Source organism: Mauremys reevesii, linkage group 10 (genome assembly GCF_016161935.1).
Source record: "Mauremys reevesii isolate NIE-2019 linkage group 10, ASM1616193v1, whole genome shotgun sequence".
Taxonomy (NCBI): Eukaryota; Metazoa; Chordata; order Testudines; family Geoemydidae; genus Mauremys; species Mauremys reevesii.
In genome coordinates this window covers 11,798,843-11,819,791 of record NC_052632.1, presented here as the reverse complement: position 1 = coordinate 11,819,791, position 20,949 = coordinate 11,798,843, and the positions used below count along the sequence as shown (strand labels likewise).

General features: G+C 48.0%; 1 protein-coding gene across 9 annotated transcripts in view; it reads left to right on the top strand.

Moving 5' to 3' along the window:
- CHD2 (chromodomain helicase DNA binding protein 2) overlaps positions 1-19,326 on the top strand; it is an 83,491-nt gene extending 64,165 nt beyond the window's left edge. For 7 of the 9 annotated variants that reach the window (XM_039490680.1, XM_039490679.1, XM_039490678.1 and 4 more), the window contains 13 exons: positions 520-561; positions 1,355-1,494; positions 2,395-2,533; positions 2,680-2,830; positions 3,983-4,102; positions 4,932-5,060; positions 5,784-5,924; positions 7,371-7,505; positions 10,160-10,338; positions 11,490-11,589; positions 12,449-12,665; positions 13,588-13,837; positions 14,931-19,326. In XM_039490680.1, coding sequence (XP_039346614.1) covers positions 520-561; positions 1,355-1,494; positions 2,395-2,533; positions 2,680-2,830; positions 3,983-4,102; positions 4,932-5,060; positions 5,784-5,924; positions 7,371-7,505; positions 10,160-10,338; positions 11,490-11,589; positions 12,449-12,665; positions 13,588-13,837; positions 14,931-15,264 — 2,077 coding nt within the window. In that variant the 3' untranslated portion in view covers positions 15,265-19,326. The remainder of the gene's footprint in view (positions 1-519; positions 562-1,354; positions 1,495-2,394; positions 2,534-2,679; positions 2,831-3,982; positions 4,103-4,931; positions 5,061-5,783; positions 5,925-7,370; positions 7,506-10,159; positions 10,339-11,489; positions 11,590-12,448; positions 12,666-13,587; positions 13,838-14,930) is intronic. The other 2 variants (XM_039490677.1, XM_039490681.1) reach the window with 2 other exon arrangements.
- Positions 19,327-20,949: the final 1,623 nt, after the last annotated feature.

Below are 20,949 nucleotides of genomic sequence, written 5' to 3'. Positions count from 1 at the left end.
TTTCTCAGATCAGCTGACGCGTGCAATTCCAAGCCAGTTTTTGTCCTTGCCATCTCCAAGATAGAACTTCCTCTAATCTCTTCAGTCTCTGCAAAGCGCCTGCATCCTACGGCTGTGTCCGGAGGTTAGCCCAGAGATGGGAAAGAGGATTTCTTGAGCTTTAACCAACTTCCCTTCATCTTTGAGTTGCTGGTTTTTAAACTGAGCCTCCATCAGTAATTTACTAAAATTATGACCCTCCCCATCCCCCTATCTTTTTATTTATTTATTTATTTTTGCAATGACAGGCGCTCAGGGTTAAGAGTCATCCTCTGCCCTTCTCCAATGGAGCTCAAAGCTCTTTGCAAACTCTAATGAATTAAAACTCACAACAGCCCTGGGAGCGACTTAGACCTTGGACGTGAAATACTGAATTGACAAAGGGGATGAGCCAATTAAATGTATCACCATGTTTTTAAATACACCTGTAATTTAGGACCCTTTTTACTGAGATTGTTTTGCTTTTCTTTTTTTGCTTAGATTTATCAAGGCTTATAAGAAGTTTGGGTTTCCACTCGAACGGTATGTGCAAACTGGCTCTGATCCCGAGAACAATGGCATATAGGCTAGTTGTAGTTCTGAATGCTGCACTAGTAAACAGGAGACACAAATAGCCACATGAAGATCTCTGTGCACTGCTCTACCCCAGGCACAATTAACTGACAGGCATCAAGTATGGCATAGGCTTCTTCCTTGGGGCAAAGCCTGACTGCTCTGTCATATTCAGGGTGAATGGTGTGCAAGTGCTGCCATTGGAGATACAGGAATGGCCAGGTGGTCCATCTTGTCTCAGACGATAGCCACTGGCGGGTGTTTCAGATGAAGGCCCCCTCTTCCCCTGCGCATGCCCAGTGCATTACGCAACACTGCAGGAGCAGGGTACATATGGTGTCATCTTCTGCAAAGCAGCCCTGTCCCAGTCTAGTCCCCTGCTATGCGATCACCTGCTTCTTGCGGTATCCTGCAACTCTCAGGTACCAAAGCTTAACATGGGTCTTGCTCCAGGTGTTCTTAAAACCATTATTTACCTGGCAAGAAAAGGATCAGCAACCTGAGGAGTCCCAAGAAAAGAGATCAGCTCAGAGGCATAGATGTGTTGGTTCTCCTAGGTAGCGGGGAGCTGAAGTTAACACACAGACAAAAATCCCAGTTCCTGAAAAAAGTATTTCCATGCCCAGCAGTGCAAATACTATTGAACGTGATATGCTTGATCTGGGAAGCTTCAGACACCTGAAAGAAGCAGACAGGCTAGGCACTGTGTCTCTGAGCAGCACCATCAGCCAGGTGTTGAGTCTGATTCTTTCTTCCCTCTCAGGCTGGAGTGCATTGCTCGCGATGCAGAGCTGGTGGACAAGTCCATAGCTGATCTGAAACGTCTAGGGGAACTTATTCACAACAGCTGTGTGTCGGCAATGCAGGAATACGAGGAGCAGCTGAAAGAAAACCCCGGTGAGGGTAAGTGAAAGGGGCGGGTGCTAATTTCATTAACCTCTTGGTGGTGTTGGGCCAACGTGCTGATGGGGAACCATCCCCATTCTGGGTGAGATGGGACACCGGATTGGCAGCACTGGAGGTTGTAGTCTGTTAGCCAAAGAACAGTATAAACTTCACCCATGCTGCCTCTGCTAGTGAGCTGGAGGGAGCTACCTTTAAGAATGAGAAAGCTATTCCAGCCTCCAAGCTGTGAGTCTTCTGCTCTGACTGAAGGGTGTCATTTTGAACCGTTAGCGTCTGGTGGACATGGGATTTCTAAGGCATGGGCTACGACCACCAACTCGTTTCATGTTGGGTTATGGAGTAGCCAGCAGACTGGATTGCTTCCTGGGCTGGAATCAAACCAATAGCATGTACCCTACACAATACCTGTACCTGCAGTTATCGGTCCTCTGAGCCAGTGAGTGCCTCCATAGCACTGGGTAAATACCCTGAGGAACATCCAGCCCTGTGTGTTGCCTCTGCATGCTCTAGCTTTCTAGGAAGCAGGGTGGTCTGGTGGCTGGCACAGGAGACAGGGAATCTGGAGACGTGGGTGTTATTGCCAACTCTGCCATTAAGTCTCTGCGTGACCTTGGCTGAACTGAGCTGCTAAAGTGGCTGAACTCCAGTGTTGTTGATCTATTTGTAATTAAGAAAATGACTTGGGAAGGGGCTTGGAGTGTAACGAATCACTCCCTACTGCTCTCAGAAAGCAGAGCCTACTTTTCAGAATCTACCCGAGCGTTAGCAGCCAGCCCTAGATGTAAACAGAGGATGACGGGAGGAATATAAAGCTCTCGAATGTATCTGAGCCTTTTCCAGCATCTCTTTCATTCTGTCGAAGTGCTTTGAGCTGAAATGTTTGTTGCTGTTGAACAGGGAAAGGGCCTGGGAAAAGGAGGGGTCCTACCCTCAAGATCTCTGGTGTCCAAGTCAACGTGAAATCCATCATCCAGCATGAAGAAGAGTTTGAAATGCTGCACAAATCCATTCCCACGGACCTGGAGGAGAAGAGGAAGTGAGTTGGCATGACTGGGAGGAAAGTGCAAGGAGCTTGGGGTTTTGGGCTGGCAAAAGGAAAGCCTGGGTTTGCAGATTTGCTTTGACACCACAGTGTTGGAAAGGAGCCCCTCACCACCGCTCTCGTGTTTGAAATGCCTTCAGGTACTGCCTGACCTGCCGCGTCAAAGCTGCTCATTTTGATGTAGACTGGGGAGTGGAGGATGATTCTCGTTTATTGCTGGGAATTTATGAACACGGCTATGGAAACTGGGAGCTAATTAAAACGGACCCAGAACTGAAGTTAACTGATAAGGTAGGTCTTCATGTGTTGCTCGCTTTAGTTCCGGGGCTCAGGGAGAACGTTTGCTTCCTCAAAAATGGATGTTTATATTGGTACACACTTAAAAGAATGATAACAACAAGGAAAACAATGACCATGATCTCTCTGGAATGCTGCATTCCCAATGTATTGATGCTGGTTGTGTTAGGTTTCCCCCATAGTTAATGCTGAGCTCAGACAGTGTCACTGCTGATGTTGTTAGCAAAAATCAGGTCGTGTCCTGGCATGAATGAGCACCCTCAGGTGTGATGCTCAGAATAGCATTTTAAAACTGAAACAGTCGTGGGAATCTCTTCCTCACAGTGGTGGTACAGGGGAGCCCCTCTAATTCTCCCTCTGCTAACGCACTGTGCTGGTGATTCTTACCCCAAAGACAGCAGCTTCACCTCACTTCACAACACAAATGCCCTGGCTGAGTCATTGCTCTATGTAAATTACAGTCAGACCAGTTAGTTGTTTAAAGAAAACAGCGATAGCAGAGCTCCATTTTTATCTGTTTAGTAAGACACAAACCAGTGAAATCAACTTTACAGAAATAGCTTTTTTCTCAAGTTACGAATGATTCTTTACTTTTACCAAATATGCTACGCAGTACTAGCCTACTGTAAAATGATATCATAAACAAATTCGGCTTGTCAAAACAAGGGAGCAAAGTGTCTGTTGCAACACAGGCTTCTTGATGTATTTTGCAGCGAGTTTGCTTGCTCGCTGGAGAAGTTCTTCTGTAATCCGAGGTAGCAGCAATTGAAGTTCTTACCAGACTGTGGTCACACATGTCCTGTCACTTCAGTACCAGCACGGGGGCGCACCCTCCCCCCACACTCGAATTGGTAGAGTTCCGCATGCTGCCTTATGAAAGGAGGAGACTTTTAGGGAGCTCCTTGGCCTAGATCCTCGTGTGGGTTTAGGCACCTGACTCCCATTGAACTTAACGGGAGTTAGCCACCTAAATATCTTTGAGGATCTGGGACTTTGTGCCTGGGAGAGCAGGGTAAGGCAGCTCCCCTGAGAAGTTGAGGTTTCCTCACTCCCTTGCTGGATGCTAGGGGAGGAGATTGTTACTAGTGCTTGTCTGCTCACTTCAAGGCTTGATAGGTGCATGTGGGTGTTTTGTTTTTATCTAAGATCCTACCTGTTGAGACAGATAAGAAGCCTCAGGGAAAGCAGCTCCAGACCCGCGTTGATTATCTGCTGAAATTGCTGAAGAAAGAACTGGAGAAGGAAACTGTGAAAGATGGGGAAGAGGTGAGTGAGGGGATGGCTGAGTGCCCCTAGGGGGGACATTGGACACTGCTTAGAAGGAAACTACCTCCTGCGTTTCTAGCTCATGAAATTCTCTGTTTGAATGGACTGTGGCTGTGTTGTACTCTGATCCCTTCATCCCATTGAACCTAGAGCTGGTGGGGCTTGGCTCTCAGATCCTAGGGCCAGGCTAACTTGGCAGGTCTGTCACTTAGAAAAGGGCATCTTTTTACCTGTAAGCTGAGTGTGCTTGATGTGTGAGACACTGCGCATCATACATAGGATTCCATGATTCTCATTTTACCAAGTCATTTGTCAGAAGCAGAAGTGAACTCTAAAGAGATGTGCACAGATTTTATGAAAAATTATGACTTCCATAGGGTTGGATGCTGAATGCCCCAACTAGCAAGGAGTGTTGGAGTTGTGGAGATAGAGAATGTACCCAGAATAAAACTCTTTTTATCCCAGCATTCTTCCTCCTGGATACTGCAATGTGGGTGTCACATTAAATACCCTCTGGCAGCAGGCACCAGCTCTCCTTCATTTGCCCCGTCACCAGGCTGCTTGGTGCCAGCAATTCACTTGTACTAATTTTCTGTGTGTTCAAAATAGTCCTTTGAGCCTTCAAACCTCGGATGGATTTCCTCTTGCTAGCCAAAATGGGACCCTCTGATGGAGGTCGTAATTCTAGTTAGTGGCTCGGTGTCATTTCCCATGGCCCATTGGATCTTCTAGTGCTCCAAACGGACTCCTACTGCTTAGAGGAAGACAGATGGTGTTTCTGTTTCAGGAAGTGGTTTTCAGGCCCTAACTGGTTTCTCTTTTTCCCCAGACCAAACTGAAGAAGAGGAAACCACGCGTAAAGAAAGAGAACAAAGCTCCCAAAGTCAAAGATGAGCATGGAAATGACCTGTCCTCTCCTCGGCACTCAGACAATCAGTCAGAAGAGGGTGAAGTCAAGGTGTGTTGACCCAGGTGGAGGGGGCTTTTACAAAGCTGCTTGAACTGTGATGGTGCTTCAGAAACTACACCTGAAAAGCACCTGTTGCAGCTTCACCAAACAACCACTAGGGGAGCTGCAGAGCATTAAACTGAAATAGGGGCCTGGCAGCTCTGCACTGGAAGCATGTTGAGTTACTTGGGAACATAGGAGGTGGTGAGGCCTTCTCCACCCACCTCATTAAGCCAGTGCTCAGAGCATTGTGGATGGGCCCCAAAATGGGCCACTTTCAGCCTTTGTTGGCTTGGAGACCATCCTCCTCAGAAAACCTGCCATTGGTGAAGCCAGAGTTTACCAAGATAATTTTGATCTTGGAGAAACCCTCTCTTTGGGTCGCTCTGCACATGACTTAAAGGTTTCTTAATGCTTCTGATCAGTATCTACCTTGAAGAGCTGAGCCTACTGACTAGCTAAATTAAATTAGGGAGTGTTATATGTAGCTGCAGTTTGATGGTAGGCTGCAGAATGATGCTGGTTTGATGGAATAACCTTAGAGGTAGGGTTTGTGGGGGTTGGGCAGATTGCTGCTTTGGACTTGCTTAGGTTAATCGGAGCTAGGAAAAGTTTGAATGAGCAGCAAGAATCAGGTGCTCTTGCAGGACATAGGTTTATAGAGTAAAATGTGTCTGAGGTGAGGGGCTCTGACTTTGTGAACGATGTTTGAGCCTGTGACTGATTTCCTAGGAGGATGGCTTGGAAAAGAGCCCAGTGAAAAAGAAACAGAAGAAGAAAGAGAACAAAGAGAACAAGGAAAAACAGTCAACCACAAAGAAAGAAAAGGAAGGCGATAAAGAGAAAAAGAAAACGAAGGATAAGAAAGAGAAGGTACCAGGAATATCTTACATGTAACCTTTAGAAACATGTTACAGGCTGGAGATCACATTCAGGATTTCAGATTTGAATCCTGCACATACCAATACCTGTCAAGGAGAACAGTTTGAGAGGGCAATGAAGTCCCTCCAGGGAATATTCGCGGAGATGGACACACTATGAGATTGGACATTCCTAAAGACCCCATGGGAAAGAATGCAAGGGCATCCTTTACTAGTGAGCATTGGGGAGGGCTCTTTGCCTCTTAGCCTCCAGAACTTTTTGGAGTGAGGGTTTACCCTGAATAGGAGGGAAACGATACCTGCAGTGAAGAATGGAAAAGGTCACCTATTCTGTGGGTTGGGAGCTAAGTATAACGTGTGAAAAGGAGTGAGCTATTTTCACACTGACTTGAAAAGACAGCTATCCCCAAACAGAAGAGTATCCCAGAATGGCTAGCATCAAGAAAAGGAGAGAAAAGATTTTGGAGCTTATTGTTCAAAGGGTGTAAGGGTTTAATTAGTCTTGGTGTTGGCAGGCTGTGTCGGAATTGCTCTGGACTTCAAATCTGTCCATAATAATCCGACCTACACAGGGGCCGTGAAATATCATCTTGGCTGTTCCCATGTTGGCAGGGATTGATTCTGTCAGCACAGGTGTCAGGCTATGCTGGAAATGTAACTTAGTTGCCCCTTGGACATTGGGTCACTGCTGCCATGGGCTGGATTCAGACTAGGCACAGGTGAAAGGCTCCGTAGTAATGACTTGGGGTACTTGAGGTCTATACCAAATGCTAGTGTATTATGACACTGCAGTCCTAAGTCAAAGCTGAGACCTTATTCAAATCTAGGGGAAGTCCCCTTCCCAGTGAAATGCGGCATGGCCTTCAGCTGTTAATAGGAATAAGGGAGAAATGAGAGTTTCTGAGGCTGAAGCTCAGGATCAGTTGCTTTGAGACTTCGGTTCTGTTGACAGCTCTTGCACCAATTTCCTGGGCAAGCTTGGGCAGCTCAACATGTTCACTAGCAGTCAGTGATTTGGGGTGCCCAATGTTGGGATTGATTTCCAGAGGCTCTGACTTATAGTGGAATTTCAGGCCCTTCTGAATATCAGGCCATGTCGGGGGTCCCAGAGGATACGCACCCACTGTGTGACCCTAATTCTCCAGTGCAGTCCCTCACAGGCGGGTTTAGCCTCTCCCTGTGTGCCGACCCCAAATCACCGGTGCCACTTCTGAAAACGTTGGCCCAGGTGTGTCTGTGCTCCAGTTTCCTCTCTCGGGTGTGATGTGACTCTTCATTCATGGCTCTAAAGCACTTGAAGAGCTTTGGGAGGAAGATGCTGCAGAGGGGCATACCATTTATTAATTGCCAATGGTAGTCGTCACAGAGGATCTCGCGGTGGGCCATGCAGAATCCCCAGGTTCGGCTCACTGTCAAAGGGCTGTTTGTTCTTTTCAAGGCCAAAGGTAGCGAGACCAAGTCTGGAAGCAAAGGGAAGCGATCTCAAGGTCCTGTCCACATTACAGCAGGGAGTGAGCCCATCCCCATTGGAGAAGATGAGGATGATGACCTGGACCAGGAAACGTTCAGCATAGTGAGTATCTTCTTCTGGAGACAAGGGCACAAAGTGGGAGCTCTGGGGTTTCCTGGCACACTAACACCACTGTAAGTTATGAATATCTGCGGCTTCGTTTGCCTAAGTGCCCGGGTTTGAGCAGCACTAACTACCCTAACCTGGACCCCACTGCTAAGCAAGCAGCCCTTGGGGATTCTATGGACTCAGTACACTCCACTCCTGGAAGGAAAGGTGCACTTCACATTGCTTAACAGTGATCCCCTGCAGCTAATTTGAGAGCACTATGGACAAGTGGCAAAAGGAGTCCCAGACAGGACTTCTCCTTGGCTGAAAGGATGGTGGCTCTGACGTGGGACCTCAAATGGGAGAAACATCAAGGCCTCCTTAGGGAGCCATCCTCCCGAAAACAAGCACAGTATTAAAAACAGGTTTGGAATATCTCCTCTCTAGATTCTGTGCCACTTAGTTGCACTGGTAATGCATGCTCTCATTTCATCTCTCTGTTGGGAACACGACAGAAGTGGGCATAGCAGAGGCAGCACAACACCCTAATTCACTGTAGCACCCTCTTATTTCAAACTAAAGCTTTCCGTTCCCACAGCTGCCTTGACCGTCATAGCCAAATGTTGTGACCCTGTAGCAGTGTGTGGCAGACTCTTTCCCTCAGCAACCAAGGTTATTCCTGGGCTGGAAGAATATTGAGGCCACCCTAGAGTAACTTTTGTATGTCCTGTAGATCCACATTTGCTCACTGAGTTGTTGTAGTAAGTTCCACTGTAAGTGCTTTCCAAGCTGTGTAAATGAAAACTCAGCAATGTGCCGCCGGTGCAGACTGGTGAGCCTGGCTGCAAACACAACACTTAATATAGTCTCTTATGCTGGACTCTCCTCTGCCTGGCTTGTGCATTTGAAGGGGGTGCTATCAACTTGAAATCCAGTCCGTTTTTTAAAACAAGTAAAAAGAACAGGAGTACTTGTGGCACCTTAGAGACTAACACATTTATTTGAGCATAAGCTTTCGAGGGCTACAGCCCACTTCTTCAGATGCATACAATGGAACATATAGTAAGGAGATACGTATACATACAGAACATGAAAAGGTGGAAGTAGTTTCAGATACTGTATTTACTCTGGAGGCCCCTGGCTAATTTTTTTGTTTTTTTTTTCCAGTCCCTTTTTATTTAAAAAATAAAAACAAAATGTTTCTTGGTTGTTCTCTGAAAGACTCACGCAAACAATGGGAAAGTGACTAAAAAGTACTCCTGAGGGCATTCTGCGCCAAATAATTAAAAATCCTGCACCAAAAAATTAACAATTCTGTGCACAATATTTTAAAATTCTGCAAATTTTATTTGTCAATAAATGTGGAGGCTCCAGCCTGGCATTGGGGAGCACAGGCCACTGGCCGCACAGAGATGGGAGATCACAGTGCAGCTCCCCCCTCCCAGCACTTGGACTCAGCGGTGAGCCTGCACCTAACCCTGACATAGCGCAAGGACCGGGCCTGCCCCAGAAACACCCCAGGGCCCTGCCCCTCCGTGCCAGGTGCACCAGGTGTGGGCAGGCAGGCTCAGCCAGGCAGGATCCAAGTGTGGAGGGGCTTAGTGTGGGGGGATCCAGGTGTGGGTTGAGAGGGTTCTGTGTGGGGCAGTCTGGGTGTGGAGGGGATCTGGATGCACAAGTGGCTCAGGGGGAGATCTGGGTGTGGAGGGGATCTGGATGCACAAGGGCTTGTTGAGGGGTTCTGGGTGCAATGGTAATGGGACTCTGCAGGGGGGTCCAGGTGAAGGTGGTTGGGGCTCAGCAGGGTGGGGGGTGGGTCTGGATGTGAGGGGATAGAGCTCAGTTGGGGGGCTCAGTGTGGGGTCCAGACGCTGGGGGAGTGGGGCTCAGTGGGGTGGGGATCCAGAAGCAGCTGGTTGGGGCTTGGTAGGGTGGGGATCCGGGTGCAGATGGCTCATCGGGGTTGTCCTCTGCCCCACAGTGATTTACCTCTCTGCCAGCTGCCCTGGGCACCTGAAACATACTGCTGGGTTGGGTCGTATGATGGCTCTTGTGGCTTCCCTTTGCTTCCCTGTCAGAAAGTCATTTTTCTGCAGGGAAATAAAGAAACATGCAGAGAACATAAATTCTGCACTTGAGCAGTGGTGCAGATTTCCCCCGGGAGTGAAAAATGAGAGGGTGAAACTGGCTATAGGCAAAGTGCTGTTACGTACACAAATGATGGTTTCCTCTAATTTCTTTCAGTTTTGTTAACAGCAGTAGTTCAAAAAACCTTTTTATCTGTCAGTGTGATTTTTGATAGTGAACCTATGTATTTTATCTTCAGTGCATAAATAGTAACATGTCCCTTGATTATGCATCTAGACCTCAGGATATCAGACTGAGTGCATATTCAATACTTGCAGAGCACATTGTGCACTTCCAGGAGGAGGGGTGGGTGGATGATGTTGAGGACAGGCTCTCATTGCTTTATGCTGCATGTCTTTCGAAGTCTGCTGTTTGCATGGGGGACATCTCCTTATTTTAAAACTAAATAAAGGATGACTAACAGCTGGTATTAGTGAATTCCCCTCCCCCTCTCCCCAGCGATTGGTTGAGAGACGGTCAACAGAGAGGGTAGAACCCAGGCATGAAATTAATTAATTTTTGCTCTGTGTTGCTCACCTAAGTGCAAAGAGAGGATGAGGCCAGTGAAAAAGGCACTGAAGCAACTGGACAAGCCAGATAAGGGACTGACAGTGCAAGAACAGCTGGAGCATACTCGCAACTGCCTCCTGAAAATTGGAGATCGCATCTCAGAGTGCCTTAAAGCTTACTCTGACCAGGAGCACATCAAGCTGTGGAGAAGGTAACAGACCATTTTGTTTTTCTTTGGCTAGTTTGTGAATATTTAAGTGAATTTAGTGCTTATGGAAGGTGCTGGGTTTTACAGCCCAGAAGTCAGATTCCAATGTTCCCCTCCCAGTGCTTCCCCCTAGTCTGTTTCAAAGACCCTCTTGAAAGCTGACCGGGGGATGGTATGTGTGCCAGGAACCATGGCTCGTTCTGTCCTGGACCTCTTGGAGACTAGGGCTTCGTCCACATTAAAAAGTGTCACCAGCTTAAAATAAATCAATTTAAAAACGGGTTTGGCCAAGCTGGTGCAAACTCTGTGCAGACACCTGTGCGTTTCAGTTGGAGAGGTGCTGATATCAGCGTAGCTTAAGTTACTTTCCTTACACGTCCACAAAACTGAAACAAGCTCCTTTGAAACTGAAATGTGAATGTCCGCACACAGACTGATGCAAGTTGATGCCTAGGATGCCCCTTTATAGGCACTGGAGGGTGGCTGCTAACTTCTGTTATCTAGGCCACTGATTAGCCTTTGGATGGGATCCGAAGTACAGTAGCGTTGTGCTGATGCAGGAGAGCCAAAAAAGAGATGGTGAAGCTGAGTGAAGCCTGCTTTTCCTGTCCCAGATGGAGTGAAATAGACAAAGTAAAGAAACAGCATTCCTGATGAAATGGATATTGGATTTTAGGTCTTTGCCTGGTAACAGAGATTGAGTTAGAGTCCAGCAGCAGGGCGCTTTCTCTTTGAAAATATTTTTGTTTTTATCATCTTAACAGTTTCCCTTGCAAGATGGAAGGGATTCTTTCTCCACTTTCCATGAGGGTGTTTTTATAACTCCCATTGCTTGTTACATAGGCTCGTGCTCTGAGCAGAGGATAGGCCCAAGATTATAAAGGCTGGAAGAGTGTTTTACAAGGAGAGATGGTTTTGTAGCTAAGGCACTGAAATGGGACTCTGGTGTCCTGGGTTCATTTCTCAGATTTGCCATAGACTCCCTGTGTAATCCTTGGCAAATCATTTAATCTCTCTGTACTCGCATGCCATCTGCCAGATGAAGGGAATAATTGCTAATCCTTAGCTCAGTGGTTTTTTGCAGATTGTACAAATGAGGAAGACAAGTTAAACTGCTGTTTAGTAATTAATAGAAAAACTTAATGTCCCTTCAGGAACCTGTGGATATTTGTGTCCAAGTTCACAGAATTTGATGCTAGAAAATTGCACAAACTCTACAAAATGGCTCACAAAAAAAGATCCCAGGAAGAGGAGGTAAGATCTGAAATGTGCTCCCTTGGGAGGAAGAGTCTGTATAGAACAGGGAGTTCTCGCATCTCTTCCCTGGTCTTAGCTACTATTTGTGATGCTGTTGCAGTTGCAGCCACATAACCACACAGTCCTCCTGATACCATGGCTTATGGTGACTGATGCACTATAAATCTTTGAGTCAAAATTCAAGGGCTGTTGTCTCCTGAGAATCGTGTTTGTGAAGCTGCGCCATGGGCTCGGCAGTGCATACATTTATATTCTTTCAGATTGGTTGCTTTTTTAAATGTCAGTGCTTTCTAGCTCTGGTAGGATGGTGCAGGGTTATTAGGCCCCTGGTTGGCTTTCTCTGCAACACTTTGCTTTGTTTACCTCCACCATCACTCCTTATTTGTCTGTTTTATAAACTACACAGTGCTAGTCACTGGATACCCTTTTAACACGTGGAAGCTCCTCTCTTCTTTCGTCCAGTCATTATTGTTGCCTCCCGCTGGACTATTCCTGTTGGTGTGGCACATTGAGTTGTCTCCTACTCAGGAGTAGAAATCGGGGATGATGCTGTCCGTCAGGATTAAAACGTGTTGGCAGCGGTGTGTGTGGTGGAAACTTGCACATCTCCTGCCTTACACAGGTCTGGCTTAAGTGCTATTGATTCCTTACTCTCCTGAGCACAAAAGTAATTCACAGCACAATCCCCAGAGAAGATGCAGGTCTCCAGTCAGCAGGGAATCTCCCTGCTCTAAATGAATCCAGAGTGCAACAGACAGGGTTTCACAGCCTGCCCGAGGCACTCCGCGGAATTGAAGGGGGGAAGCATCTTATCTTTTTCATTCCATTGTACTGGAAATGTCTCCCTTGTCCTCAGCAGGAGCAGAAGAAGAAGGAGGACATGGCTGGCAGCAAAAGGCTATTCCGCCCAGAGCCTTCTGGCTCCAGCCGGGATTCCCTCATGTCTCAGTCTCACCTGCCTCCCAACCCTCATTCTCAGAAACTCCACCTGCCCCCCTCGCACTCTCAGCAGATGCACGGGCACCAGCGGGATAACTACAGCCACCCTAACAAGAGACACTTCAGTAATGCAGGTGGGTCCTTCACGAGAGAGTCAGAGGATGAGGCTAGCAGGTCCCCTGTCCATCCCAAGCCAAGGCCTGATTGTTCCCTGCAGTACATCCTCCAGGGCTTTTGTCCAGTCAAGTTTTAAGTTCTGGGGTTCCCGAGGGAGAGGAGGAGAGAGAGAGATAACAGATCACACGCAACAGATGGGAGTCATATTACTTAAAGCAGTGGTTCCCAAACTTGTTCCGCCGCTTGTGCAGGGAAAGCCCCTGGCGGGCCGGGCTGGTTTGTTTACCTGCCGCATCCGCAGGTTCGGCTGATCGCAGCTCCTACTGGCCGCGGTTCGCTGCTCCAGGCCAATGGGAGCTGCTGGAAGTGACATGGGCCAAAGGACGTACTGGCCGCCGCTTCCAGCAGCTCCCATTGACCTGGAGCAGCGAACCGCGGCCAGTGGGAGGCGCGATCGGCCGGACTTGTGGACGCGGCAGGTAAACGAACCGGCCCAGCCTGCCAGGGGCTTTCCGTGCACAAGCGGCAGAACAAGTTTGGGAACCACTCACTTAAAGCATGACTGAAAGGTGCTCAGAGGCTGTCGTGATGAGGACAGGATGTAGAATAGAATTAGGGTATTTCCCCCTGATATTCAGGGTACATTTTGCTTTTGTTGATTTCTTCCTTTTACCACAAACCCTTTAAAAGATTCCTCTTTAAATCAGTATTTACTGCCATCAATGACTTGTTGTATTATAAACATCCTGTGTCTAAACCTCAGAAGGGACTTTATAGAACCCACAAAGCTGCTGTCTGGAAGCTTGAATAAGACAAACAAAAACCATTGCCTAGAATTACCACCTACTATCGCGTGCAAGCCACCTGTGTCATGGTCTGTCCAGGGTAGAGTAGATGATGGTGAGACCGACCCTCAGACCTGTGTTTTCCTCCCTGCAGATCGAGGAGACTGGCAGAGAGATCGGAAATTTAACTATGGTGGCAACAGCAACCAGGTCTGGGGTGGAGAACGGCATCACCAGTACGAGCAGCACTGGTACAAGGATCACCACTACGGGGATCGTCGGTCTCGTGGCGAGCCCCACCGAAGCTCCGGGAACTACCGACCAAATAATCTCTCCCGCAAGAGGCCGTATGAGCAGTACAACAGTGACCGAGACCACAGGGGACACAGAGATTATTATGACAGGTAACTGTTAATGTGGACTATCACAAACTGGCTGGATGGAGTCGGCAACCATTCACCCAGCCACTGTACAGACACTTCCTGCTTGCCACAAGGGGGAGCCCCGGAGCTCAGTGGAATGGAGGTGGTGGGTGCTATTGGCATTTGCATTCTGGATTCAAATTCAGACTTAGTCACCTAATTGGAGTCTTGTTTTCTTTTCTGCCTCTCTGAAGTTGGCATCACTGCGGGGTTCTTGTTTCTGCCTTGCCCTCCGATTACCTTAGGCCTGGTCTACACTAGGGGGGGGTTCGATCTAAGGTACGCAACTTCAGCTACGCAAATAGCGTAGCTGAAGTCGAAGTACCTTAGTTCGAATTACTTACCCGTCCTCACGGCGCGGGATCGACGTCCGCGGCTCCCCCGTCGACTCCGCCACCGCCGTTCGCGGTGGTGGAGTTCCGGAGTCGACGGGAGCGCGTTCGGAGTTCGATATATCGCGTCTCATCTAGACGCGATATATCGAACTCCGAGAAATCGATTGCTACCCGCCGATATGGCGGGTAGTGAAGACGTACCCTTAGACATGAGCTCTAGCCTGCTTTTTTCCACCAGTAAGCTTTAGACTCCAAGCGTGACAGTCCAGGCTTGGGTCTCCGCTTGTATGTTTCCGATCAGGAGCTGCCAACCCATATGTGTTACAAGCTCACTGGGAAGGTATTTAGGTGACTTTGCTTTTCTTCCCTCCCTCCCCTTGTCTTTGATCCCTGCTGTTCTATCCAGTTCTCTTCTGGCGTTCCCCTGTAAATCCCTTTTCCCCGACCCTGCTGCTAGTTCTCCTGTTCCCTTACGGGCAGACACACACAGTTAGCATTCTCCCTGGAATGCTCTTAAAGGCTTCAAGTCTCTCTACTACTTAGATTCCAAAGGACACCTAGTCTTGTGTGTTTGCAGAGAGCTATCCACCCCTACAGGGCTGAGTAAAGAATCACCAGCAGCATTATTCAGGAGTGGAATTTGGACCTTTCCTTGGATATTTCAGGATGGGGAGTGGGGAGCTGCATAAGTGTCTGCTCTTGAGCTGATATTGTTTTGTGTGTTCGTTTTTTACATCTAGACACCATCACGATTCCAAGCGGCGAAGATCTGATGAGTTCAGGCCCCAGAACTACCACCAGCAGGAATTCAGAAGAATGTCTGATCACAGGCCACCCATGGGATACCATGGCCCGGGACCTTCGGACCATTACCGGTCCTTCCATACAGACAAATCGGGGGATTACAAACAGCCGCTTCCCCCTCCTCACTCCCAGCTCTCGGACCCTCGCTCACCCCCATCTCAAAAATCCCCTCATGAGTCCAAGTCACCCCTGGATCACAGGTCACCCCTGGACAGGTCGTTAGAACAGAAAAACAATCCAGATTATAACTGGAATGTTCGAAAAACATAAAGCGACTGGGATCGGAGGGAGAGAGCTCATCTGAAATACTTGGTCTGATGCAACAGTGGCTGCTTTTCCAACCCGGTAACCGGAGACTGATCATGCTGCTATCATCTTGCTGGGTGAAGGAGGATTTTGGGGAGTGGGCAGGGGCTCTCCCCAGCTGTTAGTTCTGGTCTGGATTCCTTTTTCATATCTCCCCTTCTCCAGTCTGGCATTGGAACTGGATCCATTGCCCACAGGGGGGAACAGGTGTCAGTCTTTGCTTTAGTTTTGTTTTTCATTGAAGGCTGCATCCGACAGACTCTTGTGAATATTTCACAGCTGCGGAGCTTTCCCCAGAACCAAGAACGTGGATCGATGCTGCTTAAGACTTCGTAGACAGCTTTGTATGCCCAGTCTGACGTGACGTTACGTGACACATGCTGCTGTGGGGTGGGCATAACCCAGTCAGGCTGGGGTGTGTGTGTAACCAGTGGGGGTGGGTGGGATGCATTTGGAATGGATAGGAGGGCTCTCTCAGAGTAAATAACTGACCCTGTTCTTATCATGGTCCTCCGAGAGGAAGGGGGAACTCGGGGCCGCTCCAGAGTGACTCAGAAAGGTAGGAGTGGGAATCCATCACTTCCCTGCCTGCGTGGCCATTTCTCATGTCTTTGTCCATTTCAAGAGACTGGCTCTGCTTTGTGCACTTCATGATGGAGGTCCTCAATATACGGGGAAGGGACAGAGTCCCTGAGCAGAGCCTCAATTCACCCTTCAACCAGTGAGACGGGAAATGGCAGTTACAGTATTTCCCAGTGGAAGGGGCTCAGGAATCCGCAACACAAACTCTCTTGACCCATTTCTCTCTTGCCGCTGCTAGTAAGGATGTTCCTTATGTAGAACATATTGGCTGGAAGCTGAATGGTTTGTGGTGGAGGAACGGCTCTGGGGGTCAGAGATCCTGGCTTCTATACTCCTCTGCTGCTCACCTGCTCTGACCCTGGGGCAAATCACTTCTCTGCACTTCAGTTTGCCCAACTGGAGAATGGTGATCCCAGTGTTTACTTCTCCTTGGAGCACATTTTGAAATCTAAGGGTCAGAAGCTGTATGCCGGGTTTGGCGAGGGCACCATGCCGAGTTAAATGTGAATGCAGTTGGCTGGAGTTTTCCATGCAGAGCTCTATCTTTGCACAAAGCAGTGAGCTGGCCACCTTCCTGCCAACGTTCCAGTGATCTGCGCTAACTCTCTGAGGAGCGGAAAGTAGCCATATTGAACGAACTTCTGTATCTTTAAATTGGGAACTTGCATAAGTGCTCCAAACTTAGATTTCTGCTGAGCAAATCCTAAATTCTCAGTGTTTCAAATCCCAATAGGACCCCCCCCCCCCCCCCGTCAGAAGATGTATAACAAGCCCAAGAAGGGTAAGGGGAGTAGAATGGTTTGCAGCCAAATGAATAGGCTTCACTGCAAACATTCATCAAAGTGTTAGGATCACGGTGCAGCGTGAAAGGCTAATGTCCAGCAGGGAGGGATTTGCCAGAACACTTCTAGTAAGTCAGAAGTAGCCAAAGCACAGCCAGCTGGCCACATATAGAGCAGGAGGAGTTCCTACCTTCAGCTCCATCTTTAATATGGAGTCAGGGCCCCAGGAGACAGACTGCAGGTCCCTAATACCAGGCTCTGCCTTGAGGCAAGCAGCCAGGCCATTCAGATTAAATTGGCACATTTCGGGCCAGGACCTGTAATCTATGGGAACTGCAGCTGTGTTCTGAAGACAAGGCCAGCGGCAAACTGCTCAATTTAATGCGAAGGGTGCAGACCTTGGGTTCCTGAAAAGGTGGCAGCATTACCCTCATCTGGGCAAAATCAGAACACTCCTCTCTTCGAAGGCCCGAGGTGAGGTGAATTTTTAATTCCCTGCCTGTCTTTGACTGGTAAATTATCTTACCAGAATGGCCTGAGGGAAGAATTTCCCTGCGGCGCTTGTAGAGGTGAACAGCCGTATACATCCAAACCAGCCGAGGCGCCTTCCCAAAGTGAGGGAGCCGACTTCCTGCTGCCTCTCTCTGGATGAATGTAGGTCACAATTGTTGTTGGAGACCCTGGGGCGGGTGCTTATGACAAAGGCCCTGCCTGCTTGGAGGTGGGGCGGTAAAGGCAGGGCTCGGTTGAGGCAAAGGTGTTAACTCCTCTGTTGGCAGTTTGGAAGGTACACGCAAATCAACACTAATAACGCCCAAGCTTCCTGTCTGCTTGGTGCTGACAGAATGAAGTCCCTGAAAATCTGTTACGATCATTGTGTGCTTGATCCATTCTGAGCCCATTGGTTTAATGAGGGTCTCTCTGTCCTATGAGATCATTCAAAAGCAACCATGGTTTGCTGCAAATGGGAACGACAGTGTGATTCGGGTCACAGTGACAGATGCACAACCTGTGTACAAAAGCGTCTATACTTGGCGCGGTGACTGTATCCAGCTCTTCCACACCATTAATTTAACCCCTTCAGTGCCAAGGGACATGCAGAGCATGACCTTTATAAGAGGTCTGGCCGTGTAGCCCGGTGGGGTTGTATGTCCTGTCAGTGGCACCCAGAGGCATCTCAGAACTAAGCCTAAGGAGGATTTAGGAGGCTACCGAAATGTGGCTGTTTGGTGGCAGGGGAAATGCTGTGCTTCCCATTCGTTGAGCTTTCCACAAAACTAAACAGAAGCAAAATGGCTTTGCTTGCTACAAGGGCACCAGTACCGGCAGCCTCACGCTGCACTGATGCCTCTTCCAGGGCAAGCCAAGAATTGCTTTGCAATAGAAGGAAGGGAGGGAGACTAGCTCTCATGTCTTTTCCCCCCTTTGCAGTGGAGGGCAGAGATCGTGTCTCTCCCAGCATGTTTTCACTAAGCTGTGATGGCAGGTGGATGCTATCATGTGAGTCCTTTCTTTTCAAATAGGGGTGTTGGCTTATAATGTGAATACTAAATTCTCCTCCTCGCCAGGAGGAGCGAAGAGAGATTTACGTTGTTTTTCATTCACATCCATGAAATCCTAACAAAATGTTACGTGCCATAAAGTTGTAGCAAAAGGCAGTACTGGCCAGACCAGTGTTAAGGTTGCTGCAGAACAACCATAAGCCCAACGGGAGGGGTTTGCTGCATCTGAATCGAGGGGCTTGTCCCTCAGGGGTTCCAATCAGTATGATGAAAAGTATTTTGGTTTTTCCTTCTTAAAACAGAAGGAAACAAAAAATGCACACGCGAAAGCTTTGTCCACATCCTTTTGAGAGTTGCACTTGGAAGTCATGTAGGCCTGATGCTAAAGGAAGCATTATTTTGAGTTCTGTCATGGTGGGTGGATCTTAACTGGCTTTGGTTTTACAGAAGCTGGAAATATCAAATCTGAGGGAAATAATCCCTTCCCACAGGCGCACACCCTCTGTCCCAGAATAAGGGACCACAAAATCAACCATTGGAAATAGGCAGTTGGATGACAATGTGGGTGGGGGAGGACAGCCCCACAGCCATGAATTTCAGTGTGGTGGTCATGTCAACATGTGGTTCAGCTGCTCCTAATAAGCCAGCCAGTGAATTGCTCTCGTCTCACTGAAGGGAAAAGCTGCAACTTCTTGGTTTGGTTTTCGGTTTATTTAAGCTGTTCTCAGAGTGACATCACAAACCCCACTGGAAACGGTGTAAAAATTGAGTCACTTATGAATTCTCACCAGAAAACAAGTCCCACAGACCAAAACCTGCTGTTCACAGTTGGTGGTGGTGCAGTGCCCAGCCGAGTGGGTACTTTACAGCTCTTCACATGAACTATTTAAGTGAGCCACAAAAAAAAGTACTAGTCTACTTTCATCCATTCCCCCCACCTTCCCCTGAGCAAAGGGGGAGAAGGACTCTTACTGTAAAATTGTGGACTTTTAAACCTGATGACTAAAACAGTAATTAATATTAATTTATATTTGTGAAAAAAATGCCACTGTCCTAGTGATTTCTGATGTAAATATGTTGTTTATATAGTATGTATTAAATTTTCCTACACTGTAAAACTGCTGTACTTTTGATTCTTGTATATTAAAAAGTGTTACTGAGATTTTCAGAACTTCGCCGGCTTGTATCTGGTGTGTGCAGTACAGTCGCTTGCTAGAATACGGCATGTCTCTAAATTCCTGTGTTAGCTTCATCCCTAGCGTGGCTGTCTCCCATTCCCGGTGAAATTTACACCCATGCAAGTAGCCAGTGATTAGGGCTGGGATTGTCAAGTGAGCTTCATGGGTGTTACATGCTCAAATCCCAGTTAAATTCAGTCGGGTTTGAGCATCTTCCTCTAGGCTATGTCCAGGCTAAGAAAAATGTGCATTTTTTAAACATTTTAAAAACCTATTGTAGCCTCTCTGGGCTCTTACACTGCCCTTATCGCCACGGTATCTTAGGCCCAGACCCTCAAAGGTATTTAGGAGCCTAAATGCCTTTGGGGCTCTGGGGCTGAGAAGTGCATGCCGGCCTGAACAGAGTGAATTTCACCCTGCCTGTACTAGAGAAACTCTGAAAATAATTTCCAGCTGTGCCTGGGAGCAGGGCCGGCTTTAGCAATTGTGGGGCCCAATTTGAATACCCGGCGGCGGTCCGGGTCTTCGGCGGCACATCGGCAGATTCTCCTTCACTCGCTCCGGGTCTTCTGTGTCACTGAAGGACCTGCCGCCAAATTGCCACGGAAGACCCGGGCTGCCGACGGGTGAATAAAAATTAAAAAGTTAGGTGCTCTTCTTTAGGGCGTGGGGCCCTCTTAGGCGCGAGAGCGGGGCCCAATTCGGGGGAATCGGAGGAATCAGCCTAAAGCCGGCCCTGCCTGGGAGGCTCCGAGTTTCCTTACTGTTGATTTACACTAAAACTCGATGGAGTTGACAAGCATGGCACTGACTTTCATTTACTTTGAGCGTATTCTGTGACCGGGATTTTTCCTTTTATTAGCAGATAAGGTAGCTAAAGCTCCATTTGCTCAGTAACGTGTTGGGCTCCAACTGGTTGCTGCACTGTGGGCCATTAGCTCCCACCAAAACAGTTGCTGTTTCCCCCCCACCCCTCCGCATCAAGATGACCAACACTTGGAAATGGCTCAAGAGCTCCCCCTGCTGTGCCTGCAGCTGTATATCAACGCCATTCATGATCTCGTGATCATGGCTGGTGCTGTGATACATCAGCATCAAACCAAAGCTCTGTTTAAACACAAAGTAACTAGAGTTCCAGTGGGAGGAGGGGGACAGAAAATGGGCAGGGGTGTGTGCGTGTGTAGAGACAGACAGAGATTTCTTGTATTGCAGTGGGAGAGGTAGTAATTTTAAAAGAAAACAATGTCAAGGAAGTGGTATGTTAACAATTGCATGTTTATTTTAAGTGAGGGTGTAAAGAAGGGGGATTTAAAATGATCTGCCCAAGGTTTCAACATTCCATCTTGGGTTAAGTGAGCAGATTGTCACCGGCTTACAGCAAGAGTAATTATTATTTATTTATTGCATTGTGGTAGATCCTGGGAGCCCTAATCATGGACCAGGACTTGATTATGCTAAGCCCTGTAAGAACACAGAACGAAAAGGTGGGCCCTGCCCCAAGAACTTTAAGCAAGGATGTTGCATAAGCCCAAAGCAACATCTAAAGTGACCAAAAATATATTGCAGTGTTGCTATCTTATTGTGTGTCTCACTGTATTTGGTTGG